Below are 19,796 nucleotides of genomic sequence, written 5' to 3'. Positions count from 1 at the left end.
GCGATGAGTTGGCGACTTGTCCAGGGTCTACACCGCCTACCGCCCGAAGCAGCTGGGATAGGATCCAGCACCCCTCCGGCCCCAAAGGGGACAAGTGGTAGAAAATGGGTGGATGGATGGATGGAAGATGAAACAAGGCTGGAAAGTCCCACTGCAAAAATTGAAATCTAAGTAAGAATAAGTATTTTAAATAAGGGTGCTTTTGCTTATTTTCTGTCTGATAAAATAATTCCTCGCACTAAGCAGATTTGATGTTAGTGTTTTACTTGTTTTAAAGGCCTACTGAAATTAGATGTTCTTATTTAAACGGGGATAGCAGGTCCATTCTATGTGTCATACTTGATCTTTTCGAGATATTTCCATATTTTTGCTGAAAGGATTTAGTAGAGAACATCGACGATAAAGTTCGTAACTTATGGTCGCTAATAAAAAAGCCTTGCCTTTACCGGAAGTAGCAGACAACGTGCGCGTGATGTCATCGGTGTGAGGGCTCCTCACATCCTCACATTGTTTATAATCATAGCCGCAAGCAGCAAGAGCTATTTGGACCGAGAAAGTGACGATTTCCCCATTAATTTGAGCGAGGATGAAAGATTCGTGGATAAGGAAAGTTAGAGTGAAGCACAAAAAAAAAAAAAAAAAGCGACGGCTCTGGGCGGCAGCAGTGTGAGCGTTTCTGATGTAATTAGACACATTTACTAGGATCATTCTGGAAGATCCCTTATCTGCTTATTGTTTTAATAGTGTTTTGGTGTGATTGTAAAGTCATACCTCAAAGTCGAATGGCTGCGGTGAACGCCAGTGTCTTTGATGGAAGCCATGGAGGAGCCAAGCTCACAGCTGCCTTTTTTGACAGCTTCTGCAGGAGGAGGTCCAGTAATCCACTGATGTCTCCGGTAAGAGACGACTTAATATCACCATTTTCCCATCCAAAAACATGCTGGTTGACGTAGAGAAATATGTTTGCTTGACCGCTCTGTGTTAAAGCTTCACAACAAACAAAGAAACACCAGCTGTGTCTCGGTGCTAAAGGCAGCTGCAATACACCGCTTTCCACCAACAACATTCGTCTTTATAGTCTCCATTATTAATTGAACAAATTGCAAAAGATTCAGCAACACAGATGTCCAAATTACTGCGTAATTATGCGATGAAAAGAGACGACTTTTAGTAACGTCACAAACACGCGTCATCATACGCGTCATCATTCCGTGACGTTTTTAACAAGAAACTCCGCGGGAAATTTAGAATTGTAATTTAGTAAACTAAAAAGGCCGTATTGGCATTTGTTGCAATGTTAATATTTCATCATTGATATATAAACTAACAGACTGCGTGGTCGGTAGTAGTGGGTTTCAGTAGGCCTTTATGGGTTTTGGTCCTAAATAATCTCAGTAAGATATTACAGCTTGTAGCTGAGATTTGATGACCTATATTGAGTAAAACATGCTTGAAACTAGAATATCAACTGTTGCAAAGCTGTTTCGTTAACACTCACAAGTATAAAACAACTTTTTAAAAAAAATAATTTCTTATTTCAAGCATGAAAAAGAAAATCATGACTTTGACACAATTTTGTCAAATTAAAACGGATGACAGCCAAATGGACTTTGCTGTTTTATTTTCAATGAAACAATAGAAAATGCGCACTCTTAAAGTAGTACAGTTGGCACAGTAAAATAGACGGACAGTTAATATTTAAACATTTCACATGTGACAGAAATAGTTCATGCAGATTCCGATGAATTCTTCAAAACTACAATTAAACATTTTTTGGCCGGGGGCCAGGCTGTATGTATGCGCACTAATTGACTGAAAGAGCACACACTTGGCGCGATGATGTCATATTATCGATGGGAAAATGTATTTTTAGACCATATGATTTGCCTGAGCGGCTAGTAGACACTGAGAGTAACAAGCGCTTGCCTTGTTGCATTTCCATAAATTAGTTTTTAGTATAAGTTTGCTGGTTTCAAGAAATGTAATGCCAAGTGCATATCATTATGTCAGGATAATGGCACTAGCATTTACTCAATTTAAGAATATTTTTCAACATCCATCCATCCATCCATCATCTTCCGCTTATCCGAGGTCGGGTCGCGGGGGCAACAGCCTAAGCAGGGAAACCCAGACTTCCCTCTCCCCAGCCACTTCGTCTAGCTCTTCCCGGGGGATCCCGAGGCGTTCCCAGGCCAGCCGGGAGACATAGTCTTCCCAACGTGTCCTGGGTCTTCCCCGTGGCCTCCTACCGGTTGAACGTGCCCTAAACACCTCCCTAGGGAGGCGTTCGAGTGGCATCCTGACCAGATGCCCGAACCACCTCATCTGGCTCCTCTCGATGTGAAGGAGCAGCGGCTTTACTTTGAGTTCCTCCCGGATGGCAGAGCTTCTCACCCTATCTCTAAGGGAGAGCCCCGCCACACGGCGGAGGAAACTCATTTCGGCCGCTTGTGGCCGTGATCTTATCCTTTCGGTCATGACCCAAAGCTCATGACCATAGGTGAGGATGGGAACGTAGATCGACCGGTAAATTGAGAGCTTTGCCTTCCGGCTCAGCTCCTTCTTCACCACAACGGATCGGTACAACGTCCGCATTACTGAAGACGCCTCACCGATCGGATTTTTCAACATATTGAGCAAAAAGGTCTTTTTTTTTTTCTACCAAGAAAAGTGCACTTATTTTAAGGTATTTTGGAGTTCATTGAAGTAAGCACATTTTACTTGTTTTGGAAAGTCTTGACAAGCCAATTTTTCTTGTTTTATCTGCAGATAATTGTGCTTAGTTCAAGTAAAATACCCCTAATTTTGTCTTTTTTTCTTGTTTTAAAACAATGACTTTTTGCAGTGCAGCTGCATGTAATCTGTGAGGCCCTTATCTTTCTTGCATTGAAGGCAAAGCATTCAGGCGATTCGGGTCCAGGCTGCTCAGTACAATATGTCTAAATCTAAAAAAAAAGCCATTAACAAAAATGAAGAGAGAACAAGGGAATGTACACCACAAAGTAAGCTTCTCAAACTACAGCAGGGGTGCCCAAAGTGGGCCAAATTCGGCCTGCCGAGTCATTTCATTTGGTCTGCCAAAGCGTAACTTCCCAAAATGTAATTACATATTCACACTCTTTTAAGCCCACACCATAATTGATGGCATTTCCGCAAATCAAAAAAGTTGCCATCTAAAGAATTCTATGATCTTCAGTACTTTAAATAATAGCGGTATGGGATTAAACTACTCACTTATTGTGTAGTTGTATGCCTAAAATGGCTTTGGCCCTTGGACTTAAAAGTAGGGATGTCCGATAATATCGGACTGCCGATATTATCGGATGATAAATGATTTAAAATGTAATATCAGAAATTATCGGTATCTGTTTCAAAAAGTAAAATTTATGACTTTAAAACGCCGCTGTGTACACGGACGTAGGGGAGGAGTACAGAGCGCCAATAAACCTTAAAGGCACTGCCTTTGCGTGTCGGCTCAATCACATATCTACGGCTTTTCACACAGGTCAAGAGCCATACAGGTCACACTGAGGGTGGCCGTATAAACAACTTTAACACTGTTACAAATGTGCGCCACACTGTGAACCCACACCAAACAAGAATGACAAACACATTTCGAGAGAACATCTGCACCGTAACACAACATAAACACAACAGAACAAATACCCAGAACCCCTTGCAGCACTAACTCTTCCGGGACGCTACAATATACGATACCCCCTACCCCCCACACCTCAACTCAACCTCCTCATGCTCTCTCAGGGAGAGCATGTCCCATATTCCAAACTGCTGTTTTGAGGCATGTTAAAAAAAATAATGCACTTCTATAATAAATGTGGTTGTGCCATGTTGGCATTTTTTTCCATAACTTGAGTTGATTTATTTTGGAAAACCTTGTTACATTGTTTAATGCATCCAGCGGGCCACAAAATTAAGCATACTATTGTGTTAATTCCACGACTGTATATATCGGTATCGGTTGATATCGGTAATTAAGAGTCGGACAATATCAGATTATTGGATATCTCTACTTGAAAGGTTTGGGCGGCCCTGAACTAGAGGGGAAGTAAGCATTATATTATTGTATGTCATTTTATTAATAGCAGATAACGTCATTTTAGAAAGTGAAGTGTGTCAAAGTGTTACTTGGAACAAACTATTACCTTTTACAGTGTGGAGAAAAAAGGGTTGACATAAGAACAAACTGCAGTCTACCTTGGAGGCTGCACTGTGTTATGAAGCTATAAATTAAACCTATAGTATATCATAAGAAATATCGTGTTTACCCCACAGGGTGTCATTTATGATACGAGCGAGTATAGCGCATTAGCAGCAATGGCAATCTCTTTAGGGCTCACCCCACTCTAAATGAACTTTGACTCCAATCATCCTCAACAGGAAATAAGAGGGATTGTCCAAATACCCTCCTCCAGCTCAAAAAAATGACTCAAAACTGCCGGATAGCAAAGAGAAGCAAATCTAACCTGGCTCGCCCGCAGGCCCTCAAAGATCTCCTGCCAAATGACTTCAAAGGAGGACAGGCGGCACATTGCCACATGTTCCCTCCAAGGAGATCTAAAGAGCTCCCCTGTTCTTGGATTCTGACAGCCTGGAGCAGGGGTCGGCAACCCAACATGTGGAAATTGCCATATTGGACCAGACATACAAAAACACAAATCTGTCTGGAGCCGCCAAAGCCTTATGTAAGTATTATAATGAAGGCAACACATTAAGTGTCTCAGAGGGTGAGATAACTCCTGGAAATTACTGGCTTAGAATGACCAAAGATACAAATTAAAGGAAAGGACAGGCTGTCTTCTTCTAATGGATTTATTACAGTCTCTGCAGGTTGGTAACTTTTGCTGTGGTCTGGAACAACATGGCCCACAATCAGAAATGGTAGCCCTAACCCTAACAATCAGAAATGCAGCCAATATTACACACAGATAATGTGTCAATGAGACATGTAGCTAGAAATTAAATACACAGAGGAGATAAGTAAAGGAAATAAAATGTGCTCATATATAGCTACAAATTTGGCATAATGATGCAATATGTATGCACAGCTAGCCTAAATAGCATGTTGGCATGGATTATTAGCACTCCCCGCAAGTCAGTAACATCAACAAAGCTCACCTTTGTGCATTCAAGCACAGCATATAACACTTGGTGGACAAAATGAGACAAAGGAGTAGCATAAAACACGTGTTTCTGTGGCAGCGTCGGAGAAAGTTGTACATGTAAACCAACTACAGTGAGTTCAGGGACCGCCAAAGTTAGTAGGACAAAACGGCGCTGACCAAATACTGCCATCAGTGAAGCACGTTTAATACAAACTGTGGGATTTCTAACAATTAGGAAGGTTTGTGTTATGTTTGTTCTCCTACAGAAACATTATTAAAGGCCTACTGAAATGAGATTTTCTTATTTAAACCGGGATAGCAGGTCTATTCTATGTGTCATACTTGATCATTTCGCGATATTGCCATATTTTTGCTAAAAGGATTTAGTGGAGAAAATCGACGATAAAGTTTGCAACTTTTGGTCGCTCTTAAAAAAGCCCTGCCTCTACCGGAAGTATGTGCGTGTGACGTCACAGATTGTCGGACTCCTCACATCCACCCATTGATTACAATCATGGACGCCAGCAGCACGAGCGATTTTGACCGAGAAAGTGACAATTTCCCCATTAATTGGAGCAAGGATGAAAGATTCGTGTTTGAGGATATTGATAACGACGGACTGGAAAAAAAAAAAAAAAGCGACAGCTCCGGGTGACAGCAGTGTGAGCGTTTCAGATGTAATTAGACACATGTACTAAGATCATTCTAGAAGATCCCTTATCTGCTTATTGTTTTGATATTTTTTTAGTGAGATTTTAAAGATTGTAAAGTAAAGACTGTAAAGACATACCTCGAGGTCGGATGGCTGCGTTGAACACACTGTGTTTTAAAGAGAAGCCGAGGAGCCAAGCTCACAGCTGCTGCAGAACGACGAATAATCCACGGATGTCTTTGGTAAGATATATATCACAATTTCCCCATCCAAAAACATGCTGGTTGACGTAGAGAAAACATGTTCGCTTGACCGCTTTGCTTTCACAACAAACAAAGAAACGCCGGCTGTATCTCGGTGCTGAAGACAGTTGGAATCCACCGCTTTCCACCAACAGCATTGTTCTTTATTGTCTCCATTATTAAATTAACAAATTGCAAAAGATTCAGCAACACAAATGTCCAAAATACTGTGTAATCATGCGGTTAAAGCAGACGACTTTTAGCTGTGTGTGTGCGCAGCGCTAATATTTCCTCACAGTCCGTGAGGTCACGCGTACACGTCATCATTCCGTGAAGTTTCCAAAAAGAAATTTAAAACTGCAATTTAGTAAACTAAAAAGGCCGTATTGGCATGTGTTGCAATGTTAATATTTCATCATTGATATATAAACTATCAGACTGTGTGGTCGGTAGTAGTGGGTTTCAGTAGGCCTTTAAAACAACAAATATACCCCCCCCCCACCCCATATTTTTCCATTTTTGAAAAAGATCCAGGGAGCCACTCGGGCGGTGCTAAAGCCCCCCGGCCTAGAGGCTGGCCCATTGATTTGAGTATAATCCCAGAGGCTGCCAGTTGATACCTCCAAATACCAACATTAAAATACAGTAGAGTAGTAGACCTAAGTATTCATTAAAAACAAGGGTATTTATTATTTTTGGCCATTGTAACATTATACACTGTTTGAACATTAAAGGGCTAGTGAAATGAGATTTTCCTATTTAAACGGCGATAGCAGGTCCATTCTATGTGTCATACTTGATCATTTCGCGATATTGCCATATTTTTGCTGAAAGGATTTAGTAGAGAACATCCACGATAAAGTTAGCAACTTTAGGTGCTAAGACAAAAGCCCTGCCTCTACCGGAAGTCGCAAATGATGACGTCGCAAGTGTGGGGGCTCCTCACATATTCACATTGTTTATAATGGGAGCCTCTAACAAAAACTGACATTCGGACCAAGAAAACGACAGTTTTCCCATTAATTTGAGTGAGGATGAAAGATTCGTGTTTGAGGATATTGATAGCGACGGACTAGAAAAAAAAGAAAAAATGCGATTGCAATCGCGTTGCATTGAGACGGATTCATATGTTTTTAGAGACATTCACGAGGATAATTCTGGGAATTCCCTTATCTTTCTATTGTGTTGCTAGTGTTTTAGTGAGTTTAATAGTACCTGATAGGTGTACATCCACGGCCGGGTGTTGACACGCAGTGTCTCGGGGAAGTCGACGGCAGCTGTACGGGAGGCGCAAGCTCAGCTGATATCCGGTAAGAGGCGACTTTTTAACCACATTTTTCTCACCGAAACCTGCTGGTTGACATGTAGTCGGGATCCATGTTCGCTGTGATCCATAGGAAAGTTTCAACTCCGTGAATTTTAAACAAGGAATCACCGGGTGTTTGAGTGGCTAAAGGCTAAAGCTTCCCAACTCCATTGTTCTACTTTGACTTCTCCTATATTAATTGAACAAATTGCAAAAGATTCAGCAACACAGTTCTCCAAAATACTGTGTAATTATGCTGTTAAAGCAGACAACTTTTAGCTGTGTGTGTGTGCAGCGCTCATATTCATAACAGCCCGTGACGTCTTGCGTACACGCCATCATTACGCGACGTTTTCAAGAAAAAAGTCCCGGGAAATTTAAAATTGCAATTTAGTAAACTAAAAAGGCCGTATTGGCATGTGTTGCAATGTTAATATTTCATCATTGATATATAAACTAGGGGCTGCGCGTTGGAAGAGGGGTTAGTGCTTCTGTCTCACAATACGAAGGTCCTGCAGTCCTGGGTTCAAATCCAGGCTCGGGATCTTTCTGTGTGGAGTTTGCATGTTCTCCCCGTGAATGCGTGGGTTCCCTCCGGGTACTCCGGCTTCCTCCCACTTCCAAAGACATGCACCTGGGGATAGGTTGATTGGCAACACTAAATTGGCTCTAGTGTGTGAATGTGAGTGTGAATGTTGTCTGTCTATCTGTGTTGGCCCTGCGATTAGGTGGCGACTTGTCCAGGGTGTAACCCGCCTTCCGCCCGATTGTAGCTGAGATAGGCGCCAGCGCCCCCTGCGACCCCAAAAGGGAATAAGCGGTAGAAAATGGATGGATGGATATATTAACTATCAGACTGCGTGGTGGGTAGTAGTGGGTTTCAGTAGGCCTTTAAGACTGTGTTGGAATAATAGAAAACAAAACATTGTACTTTAATGGAGTCATTCAATCAATCAGTGTTTATTTATATAGCCCTAAATCACTAGTGTCTCAAAGAGCTGCACAAACCACAACGACATCCTTGGGGAAAGGAAAAACTCACCACAGTGGGACGTCGGTGACAGTGACAATGATGACTATGAGAAACCTTGGAGAGGACCGAAAGCAATGGATGTCGAGTGGGTCTGACATGATAAATTGATAGATGATTTTTTAAATTAGTTTATTAGTTTTTTTTTTTTTTTTAGTTTTCAGTTCAACATAATTACAATACACTTTTTTTTTTTTTTAAATAAATTATGCATCTGGGGATAGGATGAATTTTAATAAACTTTGAAACTGAATTATCAAGTTTTGATGTTAAATTGTGGAGGAAAAAAAGTGTATTTAAAATGAAAATGTGAATACACAATTAAGTTTTAATTTAATTTAATTTTTTTGTTAGTTTATTAATTTTTGGGTTTTTTGGGGGGGGGGTTTGAAGGCCTACTGAAATCCACTACTACCGACCACGCAGTCTGATAGTTTATATACCAATGATGTAATATTAACATTGCAACACATGCCAATACGGCCAGGTAAATTTACTAAATTGCAATTTTAAATTTCGCGCCGGAATATCCGGCTGTAATATCTCGGTATGATGACGCGTGCGCGTGATGTCACGGATTGTCGAGGACGTTTTGTTCCAGCATCGTTCCCAGCTATTAGCTCGTCTGTTTTCATCACAAAATTCCACAATATTCTGGACTTCTGTGTTGCTGAATCTATTGCAATTTGTTCAATGGACAATGGTGTGTTTGACACAATTTGAGAATCACTGCTTTACACCTTTCTCTACCAGGATGTGAAATCAAATTTTCCGCAAAAAACTACTTATCTTTCGCATTTCACTGTTCAATATTCCGTTTTAGTTCAGCCTTTCTGGCACAAACATTAAAAATGAATCTGGACCAATCTGTGTATCAAACTTTGATGACGTCATTCAACTTCAGCTTCCATGTTCGCTCACTTTGTGTCTGTTTTGCCATGATTGTAACTAAATTAAAGCATCGATAACGAGTAACTTTGATGAAATCAGTGAGTGTGTGGTGCCCTCGCCCACAGGGGGAAAAATAAGATGATGTCATGATAATTCTGAGCGGTTCGTGAGCATGAAAGGTCGACAGTGTGGTGGGGGAAATCCTGTCTATTGAAAGTCTGTTGATGGTTCACGCTCGATAAAAGTAGATCACCATCTCTGTTTTAAAGGGGAACATTATCACCAAACCTATGTAAGCGTCAATATATACCTTGATGTTGCAGAAAAAAGACCATGTATTTTTTTAACCGATTTCCGAACTCTAAATGGGTGAATTTTGGCGAATTAAACGCCTTTCTGTTTATCGGTCTTGTAGCGATGACGTCAGAACGTGACGTCACCGAGGTAATACAGCCGCCATTTTCATTTTCACACTACAAACACCGGGTCTCAGCTATGTTATTTTCCGTGTTTTCGACTATTTTTTGGAACCTTAGAGACATCATGCCTCGTCGGTGTGTTGTCGGAGGGTGTAACAACACTAACAGGGAGCGATTCAAGTTGCACCACTGGCAAGAAATCTGCCGCCAGACCCCCATTGAATTTGCCAGAGTGTCTGCCGGCGATGCTAAGACATACATGGCACAGATATGTATGGATAACCTGCAGATGCATTTGCAACGATTAAGTCAACGAAATCACAAAGGTGAGTTTTGTTGATGTTGTTGACTTATGTGCTAATCAGACATATTTTGTCACGGCATGACTGCCAGCTAATCGATGCTAACATGCTATGCTAATCGATGCTAACATGCTATTTACGCTAGCTGTATGTACATTTGAAACTAGATACCCACATTTAATGCGAAACAAACACTTACCAATCGACGGATTTAAGTTGCTCCAGTGTCTCAAGACGCGAAAGTCCTGATCGTTTGGTCCTCACATTTTACCGGCGATGCTAATAAGGCAGCCATGCCATGAGCCACTTCATTAGGTATACCCATGCTATGGCCGAATAGCGTCAATAGCTATTCGCTCAATAGCTTCAATTTCTTCTTCAATTTCGTTTTCGCTAACTGCCTCCATACTCCGACCATCTGTTTCAATACATGCGTAATCTGTTGAATCGCTTAAGCCACTGAAATCCGAGTCTGAATCCGAGCTAATGTCGCTATATCTTGCTGTGGTAACCGCCATGTTGTTTGTATTGGCAGCCCTGTATGACGTCACAGGGAAATGGACGGGTGGATATAGCGATGGTGAAAATCAGGCACTTTGAAGCAGTTTTTCGGGATATTCCGGGAGGTGTAAAATTTTGAAAAAAACTTCGAAAAATAAAACAAGCCACTGGGAACTGATTGTTATTGTTTTTAACCCTTTTGAAATTGTGATAATGTTCCCCTTTAAAAAAAAAATACAGGACAGCTTTTGTCGTGGCTGTTTTATACTGTGCTCCACAGTCTCCGTTTTGCTGTATCAGCTCCTTTTCTAACTGCCCTCAGTCTCCCTTTGGATGAGGTTACCTAATTTTTTTATCTCTTGCGCTTTGTTTCCGACCACATCCCACGCAACCATTTGAAGTGGGGGAAGAGTGGATCGTGAGATCGACAGGCGGATCGGTGCGGCGTCTTCAGTAATGCGGACGTTCTACCGATCTGTTGTGGTGAAGAAGGAGCTAAGCCGGAAGGCAAAGCTCTCAATTTACCGGTCGATCTACGTTCCCATCCTTACCTATGGTCATGAGCTTTGGGTAATGACCGAAAGGATAAGATCACGGGTACAAGCGGCCGAAATGAGTTTCCTCCGCCGGGTGGCGGGGCTCTCCCTTAGAGATAGGGTGAGAAGCTCTGCCATCCGGGAGGAACTCAAAGTAAAGCCGCTGCTCCTCCACATCGAGAGGAGCCAGATGAGGTGGTTCGGGCATCTGGTCAGGATGCCACCCGAACGCCTCCCGAGGGAGGTGTTTAGGGCACGTCCAACCGGTAGGAGGCCACGGGGAAGACCCAGGACACGTTGGGAAGACTATGTCTCCCGGCTGGCCTGGGAACGCCTCGGGATCCCCCGGGAAGAGCTAGACGAAGTGGCTGGGGAGAGGGAAGTCTGGGCTTCCCTGCTTAGGCTGCTGCCCCCGTGACCCGACCTCGGATAAGCGGAAGAAGATGGATGGATGGATGGAAACCGAGAGCCCAAAACCGGAAAGAGCCTGTACTAACTGCGGTTTGAAAAAAAAAAATGGCATTGAACATTAGCTACGAAAACTATGTATTATGAATAGAATATTAATATGCAGTTTGTGAAGAGTGGCTTGAACATGACTCTTCATGACTGTAGGGGGAGCCCTGGAGCAAAGTAGCCAATTATTCATTACGGTGGCCCTATTGAGGAAAAGCTAATGCCGTATTTGAGGCTGTACTGTTGTGATAACCTTGCGGATGTTTTATGCCGACAGGGATCTCATCAAGATATGACTTCCAAATACTCACGTTGTCCTCCTTGAGTTTATTTATATTCAGCTTTGCCTCCATGAGGTGGTTGTTGAGGACAATGATCTCCCGGCTGAGTGCTCTCTTCTCTTCTTCATGGTGCTGAGACTGCAGCGGAAAAAAGCAAAAGCAAAGGGGCGACAACATTAGGAGGTGTCGATCATAGCAGGGAAAACGGGACAGCGGACGAGGGGTTAAAGGGGAGGGAAGCAGCGTTGAGATAAAAGAAAAATGACCTCAGACAGATGAGAAATAAGACAGGAGAAGAGCAGGAGAAAAACGAGAGAACGAGCAGCCTATCAGTCGCGAGCACGCGGCAGCGGCAAGTCTTAATTAAAAGAAGATTACATTTGCCAGAGCTGGTATCATATCAATTATACTGCTAGACACAGGCGGACAGGAGAAGAGACAAATGAAACACTTGGATTTACAGTGTGCAAAGACACAAAGTCTTAACGATGCTGCTTGCTTGTGTGGAGTAGCCGAGCTTATTTGTCTCTACGCCTATTAGTCATATTGTCCTATTACTCAGAACACCATTGGGATGTGTTCTATTGATTCTTTTCAATTTTCTGTTCGCAAAAGTTTGTTGTTGAACCTAAAGGTTTGTCACATTTTTTTCTGTCAAAATGTGCCAGTTAAAACTGATACGGCACTCAATCGTGAAAGGAACCCTTCTGTGTGTTTGTGTGCACATGAAGAAATCCATCCATCCATTTTCTACCGCTTATTCCCTTTGGGGTCGCGGGGGGGGCTGGCGCCTATCTCAGCTACAATGGGGTGGAAGGCGGGGTACACCCTGGACAAGTCGCCACCTCATCACAGGGCCAACACAGATAGACAGACAACATTCACACTCACATTCACACACTAGGGCCAATTTAGTGTTGCCAATCAACCTATCCCCAGGTGCATGTCTTTGGAAGTGGGAGGAAGCCGGAGTACCCGGAGGGAACCCACGCATTCACGGGGAGAACATGCAAACTCCACACAGAAAGATCCCGAGCCTGGATTTGAACCCAGGACTGCAGGAACTTTGTATTGTGAGGCAGACGCACTAACCCCTCTTCCACCGTGAAGCCACACATGAAGAAATGTCCCAAGTAAATAGAGACAGGAAATGCAATAATGATAACAAAAAAAAGATTAACAGATAAATAATAAATACAGGTAACACTTAATTATGGGGAACACATATTCACCATTAATTATTTTCCTTATTAACATGCACATTAGTAACATATTGGCTCTTAATTAGTCATTATTAAGTACTTATTAATGCCTTATTCTGCATGGCCTTATTATACAACCAGTAAGCAGTTAACTAAGAGTCTTCCCTCAATAACCTCAGAATTATTGCTTATTAGCAACCCTAACCCTATATGTTCCCCTAGTGTCAAAATAACTTTAAATTAAGTCTTTGTAATTAGTTGCTTATTAACATGCAAATTAGTAACATATTGGCTCTTAAAGGCCTACTGAAACCCACTACTCCCCACCCCGCAGTCCGCTAGTTTATACATCAATGATGAAATATTAACATTGCAACACATGCCAATACGACCGGTTTAGTTTACTAAATTACAATTTTAAATTTCCCGCGAGGTACCCTGTTGAAAACGTCGCGGAATGATGACGCTTATGTTGACGCGTGCTTGTGACGTTGTTGGTTGGAGCGTACATTTCAGCCCAGCACCACTCACGGCTAAAATTTGTCTCTTTTCATCGCATAATTAGACAGTATTTTGGACATCTGTGTTGATGAATCTTTAGCAATTTGTTCAATTAATAATGGAGACTATAAAGAACAATGCTGTTGGTGGAAAGCGGTGGATGTTGTGAAGCTTTAACACAGAGTGGTCAAGCGAACATGTTTCTCTACCCGATGTCAACCAATTGTGATATTAAGTCGGCTCTTACCGGAGACTTCAGCGGATTATGCGACCTCCTCCTGCAGCTGTAAAAAAGCAGCTGTGATTTTGGCTCCTCCATTGGCTTCTCTCAGAGACACTGGCGTTCACCGCAGCCCACCGCCTTTCAGGTATGACTCTATAATCTCACTAAAACACTATTACCACAATAAGTAGATAAGGGATTTTCCAGAATTATCCTAGTAAATGTGTCAAATAACATCTCAATCGCTCCCACTGCCGCCGCTTGGAGCCATCGCCTTTTTTTTTTTTTTTTTTAGTGCTTCACTCTTACTTTCCTCATCCACGAATCTTTAATCCTTGCTCAAATTAATGGGGAAATCGTCGCTTTCTCGGTCGAAATCGCTCTCACTGCTGGTGGCTATGATTATAGACAATTTGAGGATGTGAGGAACCCTCACACCGGTGACGTCACGCGCACATCTTCTGCTACTTCTGGTACAGGCAAGGCTTTTTTATTAACGACCAAAAGTTGCGAACTTTATCGTCGATGTTCTCTACTAAATCATTTCAGCAAAAATATGGCAATATCACGAAATGATCAAGTATGACACATAGTATGGACCTGCTATAAATTAAAAAATAAAAACATCTCATTTCAGTAGGCCTTTAATTAGTGATTATTTAGTACTTATTAATGCCTCATTCTGCATGGCCTTATTATACAACCAGAAAGCCATTAACTAAGAGTTTTCCCTCAATAACCTCAGAATTATTGCTTATTAGTAACCCTAACCCTTATATGTTCCCCTAGTGTCAAAATAACTTTAAATTAAGTATTTGTAATTTGTTGCTTATTAACATGCAAATTAGTAACATATTGGCTCTTAGTCATTATTAGGTACTTATTAATGTCTTATTCTGCATGGCATTATTATACAACCAGTAAGCTATTAACTAAGAGTCTTCCCTCAATAACCTCAGAAATATTGCTTACTAGAAACCCAGGGTTTCTAATAAGCAATATGTTCCCCTAGCATCCAAATAACTCTAAATTAGTCTTTGTTACTTTGATTAGCAACTAATTAATGGTGAATATATTCCCCATACTAAAGTGTTACCACAATACATTATGTATGTAAAGCAGGGTAATTTCTGACAGCCACTTAATATTAACATTAAAATCAATGCTAATGTTGAATACAAATGATATTATAGCTAGATGGAAAAAAAAATACATTATTGTTTTAAAAAGGAAATAAGAAAGTAAAACAACAATTACAATACAAAATCCATCCATCCATCCATCCATTTTCTACCGCTTATTCCCTTTTGGGGTCGCGGGGGGCGCTGGCGCCTATCTCAGCTACAATCGGGCGGAAGGCAGGGTACACCCTGGACAAGTCGCCACTTCATCGCAGGGCCAACACAGATAGACAGACAACATTCACACTCACGTTCACACACTAGGGCCAATTTAGTGTTGCCAATCAACTTATCCCCAGGTGCATGTCTTTGAAAGTGGGAGGAAGCCGGAGCACCCGGAGGGAACCCACGCATTCACGGGGAGGACATGCAAACTCCACACAGAAAGATCCCGAGCCTGGATTTGAACCCAGGACTGCAGGAACTTCGTATTGTGAGGCAGATGCACTAACCCCTCTGCCACCATAATGTTCATAAATGTAATGGATAGGTTTAAAGTAATAACACTAATATTTTAATAACACATGCACAAGGCCTGCTCTGTGGCCTTGTGGTTAGAGTGTCCGCCCTGAGATCGGTAGGTCGTGAGTTCAAACCCCGGCCCAGTCATACCAAAGAAAATGGGACCCATTATTTCCCTGCTTGGTACTCAGCATCAAGGTTGGGAATTGGGGGTTAAGTTAAAAATTGGGGCGGCATGGCGTAGTGGTGCCAGAAACCTGAGGGTTGCAGGTTCGCTTCTCACCTATTGACATCCAAATCGCTGCCGTTGTGTCCTTGGGCAGGAAACTTCACCCTTGCCCCCGGTGCCGCTCACACTGGTGAATGAATGAATGATGAATGAATGATTGGTGGTGGTCGGAGGGGCCGTAGGCGCAAACTGGCAGCCACGCTTCCGTCAGTCTACCTCAGGGCAGCTGTGGCTACATATGTAGCTTACCACCAGCAGGTGTGAATGAATGATGGGTTCCCACTTCTCTGTGAGAGCTTTGACTATTCAACAATAGAAAAGCACGATATAAATCTAATCCATTATTATTGTTATTATTATAAGTCACCAAAATGATTCCCGAGCCCGGCCACTGCCTGCTGCTCACTGCTCCCCTCACCTCCCAGGCGATGGAACAAAGGGATTGGTCAAATGCAGATGGTAATTTCACCACACTTAGTGTGTGTGTGTGACTATCAGTGGTACTTTCACTTTAACTTTAATTGAAATACAAATAAGGATTATACTTTAAAAATGAAAAAAATAACTAAAACTAAAGAAACAAGACTAAAAATGATCTCCAAACAAACATTAGATTGACATTACTTATTTATTATATCAGTCTGCTTAATACTGAGGTGAGTTTGGTAATCAACTCTATGCTTCAATGCATGTATTGTGTTCCGTGACAGCAACTGAGACTTTGGAGACACACAAGCGCACTTCACACACATGCACACACTCGTAATTGCGAGCCTTGTCACATAGGACCCTGGCAGAAAACGACTGGAAGACCCTCACACGCTTTCTCCCCTCGCTTAATCGCTCAATGGCGGCGATTGTTTTGACGCTCAAGAGTGCAGAGTCAATCTAGTAGGTGGCAATTAATGTCAATTTAAGCAATAGAACAGCATTGATATTCAAATCCAATACTGCCAGGCTCTCATTAATCAGCCATGGTAGTACCTGCTCCTTGGCACTGCCTCCTGAGCTCATTATTATGGAGAACTCCACTTTTTAGACCATCTTGGAGCCTTTAGGTGAATTATACTTCTCTTAGTTGTTTTCATGAACTCACAGCATGTTTCCTAGGGATGTGTTACGACACAGTGAATAAATGAAAACATTCATGGTACAGGAGTGCAAAGATGGCTTGATGACTATTAAGTACTTCTGTCATAGAAGTACAGGTGGTTACTGGAAGCCAATATACAACACTAAGAATACTATACAATACACATGTACTAACTTAGTAATTTGTAATAGTACGCCCCACTCTTCCCAGGATTTGTTTTTTGACATAAATTTTCACCCAAATGTTTGCCCCAGTTTTTGTGCGCTGTTGTGTGCAACAAACTACTCTGTTTCCACGTATATCATTCCATGGACTTGAGTGTCTGTACCAATGGTCCCCAAACTACGGATCCGGCCCGCGACTAGTCCTAAATAAAAAAAAATTTAAATAATTTTTTTTTTTATTGGAATTTTTTAAAATCTGTCCTTTCTAAGCCATTTTGTACCACTTGTTACTCTCGGTATCTCCTACCTGTTCAGGCAAATCATATTGTCAAAAAATGCATTTTCCTATCGACAACGTGACATCATCAGCGGCAAGTGCACGCTCTTTCAGGCAATTAGTGTGCGAGGAATATATATATATATATATTAGGGCTGTGAATCTTTGGGTGTCCCACGATTCGATTCAATATCGATTCTTGGGGTCACGATTCAATAATACATTGATTTTTTCGATTCGATTCGATTCTCGATTCAAAAATGATATTTTTCTGATTCAAAAAGATTCTGTATTCATTCAATACATAGGATTTCAGCAGGATCTACCCGTCTGCTGACATGCAAGCAGAGTAGTATATATTTTTTTAAAAGCTTTCAGATTTGTAAAATACAATGTTTTATCAACTGATTGCAATGATATAAATTTGTTTTAACTTTTAAACAAACCAAAACTATGATTTATAAATATTGGACACAGTGTGTTGTCAAGCTTATGAGATGCGATTCAAGTGTAAGCCACTGTGATACGATTGTTCTTTTTTTTTTTTTTATAAATGTCTAATGATAATGTCAATGGGGGATTTTTAATCACTGCTATGCTGAAATTATAACTAATATTGATACTGTTGTTGATAATATTCATTTTTGTTTCACTACTTTTGGTTTGTTTGGTGTCGTGTTTTTGTCTTCTCAATTGCTCTGTTTATTGCAGTGTTGCTGGGTCAGGTTTGGTTTTGGAATTGGATTGAATTGGTATGTTTAAAAAGGATTTTTTAAAAATGAGAATCGATTCTGAATCGCACAACGTATTCGATTCGTATTCGAATTGATTTTCCCCACACCCCTAATATATATATATATATATATATATATATATATATATATATATATATATTGGCAACTAAATTGGCCCTATTGTTTGAATGTGAGTGTGAATGTTGTCTGTCTATCTGTGTTGGCCCTGCGATGAGGTGGCGACTTGTCCAGGGTGTACCCCGCCTTCCGCCCGTTTGTAGCTGAGATAGGCGCCAGCGCCCCCCCGCGACCCCAAAAGGGAATAAGCGGTAGAAAAATGGATGGATGGATATATATATATATATATATATGGGGCTTAGTGCGTCTGCCTCACAATACGAAGGTCCTGCAGTCCTGGGTTCAAATCCAGGCTCGGGATCTTTCTGTGTGGAGTTTGCATGTCCTCCCCGTTAATGCGTGAGTTCCCTCCGGGTACTCCGGCTTCCTCCCACTTCCAAAGACATGCACCTGGGGATAGGTTGATTGGCAACACTAAATTGGCCCTAGTGTGTGAATGTGAGTGTGAATATTGTCTGTCTATCTGTGTTGGCCCTGTGATGAGGTGGCGACTTGTCCAGGGTGTACCCCGCCTTCCGCCCGATTGTAGCTGAGATAGGCGCCAGCGCCCCCTGCGACCCCAAAAAAGGGAATAAGCGGTAGAAAAATGGATGGATGGATATATATATATATATATATATATATATATATATATATATATATATATGTATATGTATATATATATGCGATGAGGTAGCGACTTGTCCAGGGTGTGCCCCGCCTTCCGCCCGATTTGTAGCTGAGATAATAATTAGCCTATGCCTAGAATTTCCGCCGGGTCAAACTCGTCACGTCACGAGTGACACTTCCCCTGTCATCATTTTCAAAATGGAGGAGGCTGATTTCAATAATTTGAAATCGCATAAAGGGAAGAAAATTAAGAGCTATTGAATATACTAAAAAGAATAGTAAGCAGATATGTTTAATCAATAAACCGTAGTTGTGTTTGTCAAAAATTAGTCATTAAATGACTCCCGCCTCCGGGTGGTAGAGGGCGCTAGTGATCCTTCTTGCGACTACTCGGCTGCAGAAGAAGTGACAACAAGCGTTGTGATATGTGCCGGGAACAGATATGACGCGGGGGATGTGACACCACTACTCTTATGCTGGCTATGTAAACAACCCGGCTGAAAAAAAGCATGTTCCAGTCCTAAATACCCAGTGTATTATTCATACGATAACACTTCATGGTGGCAGCGTTGGGATAAAGAGATCACCCACGGAGCAGAACGAGAGGAGCCCGCAGTACACGTGAGGAGCCAAGCTAACTGATAGCAGCGGTTTGCACGTCGGGAGCAACCCAAACGAGAGCGCGCTATGGCTACCAACCTACCAACCATGAACTGGACCAGCAAAAGTGGGCAGCGAGTGTTTATTTTTTCCTCTCGCTTGCACTTTTAACATGGAGGATTACATATCTAAAATAAAACAGTTTTCTAAACTGGACTTTCAATCAAAGCAGGATGTAATAAAGGAAGATCTCTTTTGAGACAGAGAGACTTTTAAAACCGAAGAAAGATAAGGAAGACTTCTATAAACAAGTTATCGATGCTTTTGATCAGAAGGAGCTGGCATGGACTTCATTTATAAGTAAAGTTAAGACCGTAATAACTTTTTTTTTTAATCAAATGTGCTTTTCATGATAGTATCCTTACATCGCACTCAAATTTTTAAGCACAGGCCTAAATTTACCGCACGCCTTTGGTAAGTGCCGGAGTGAGTAGAGCCTTTAAATTAATTAGCGCTCCGGCAGCAATTCAAGGAAATATTTCATAATAGGTACACTTCAACTGTGAGAGACAGAATGTGAAAAAAAAAATCCAGGAATCCACATTGTAGGAATTTTAAATAATTTATTTATAAATTATGGTGGA

The 19,796-nt window shown here is 41.6% G+C and overlaps 1 protein-coding gene across 1 annotated transcript in view; it reads right to left on the bottom strand.

Moving 5' to 3' along the window:
• Positions 1-19,796, bottom strand: part of LOC133549982 (uncharacterized) — a 169,820-nt gene that overhangs the window by 30,038 nt on the left and 119,986 nt on the right. Inside the window, exon 5 of the mRNA XM_061895941.1 lies at positions 11,770-11,877. Coding sequence (XP_061751925.1) covers positions 11,770-11,877 — 108 coding nt within the window. The remainder of the gene's footprint in view (positions 1-11,769; positions 11,878-19,796) is intronic.

This window comes from Nerophis ophidion, linkage group LG03 (genome assembly GCF_033978795.1).
Source record: "Nerophis ophidion isolate RoL-2023_Sa linkage group LG03, RoL_Noph_v1.0, whole genome shotgun sequence".
Taxonomy (NCBI): domain Eukaryota; kingdom Metazoa; phylum Chordata; class Actinopteri; order Syngnathiformes; family Syngnathidae; genus Nerophis; species Nerophis ophidion.
The sequence above is the reverse complement of the archived record's forward strand: the minus strand, read 5'-3'. Positions and strand labels throughout refer to the sequence as shown.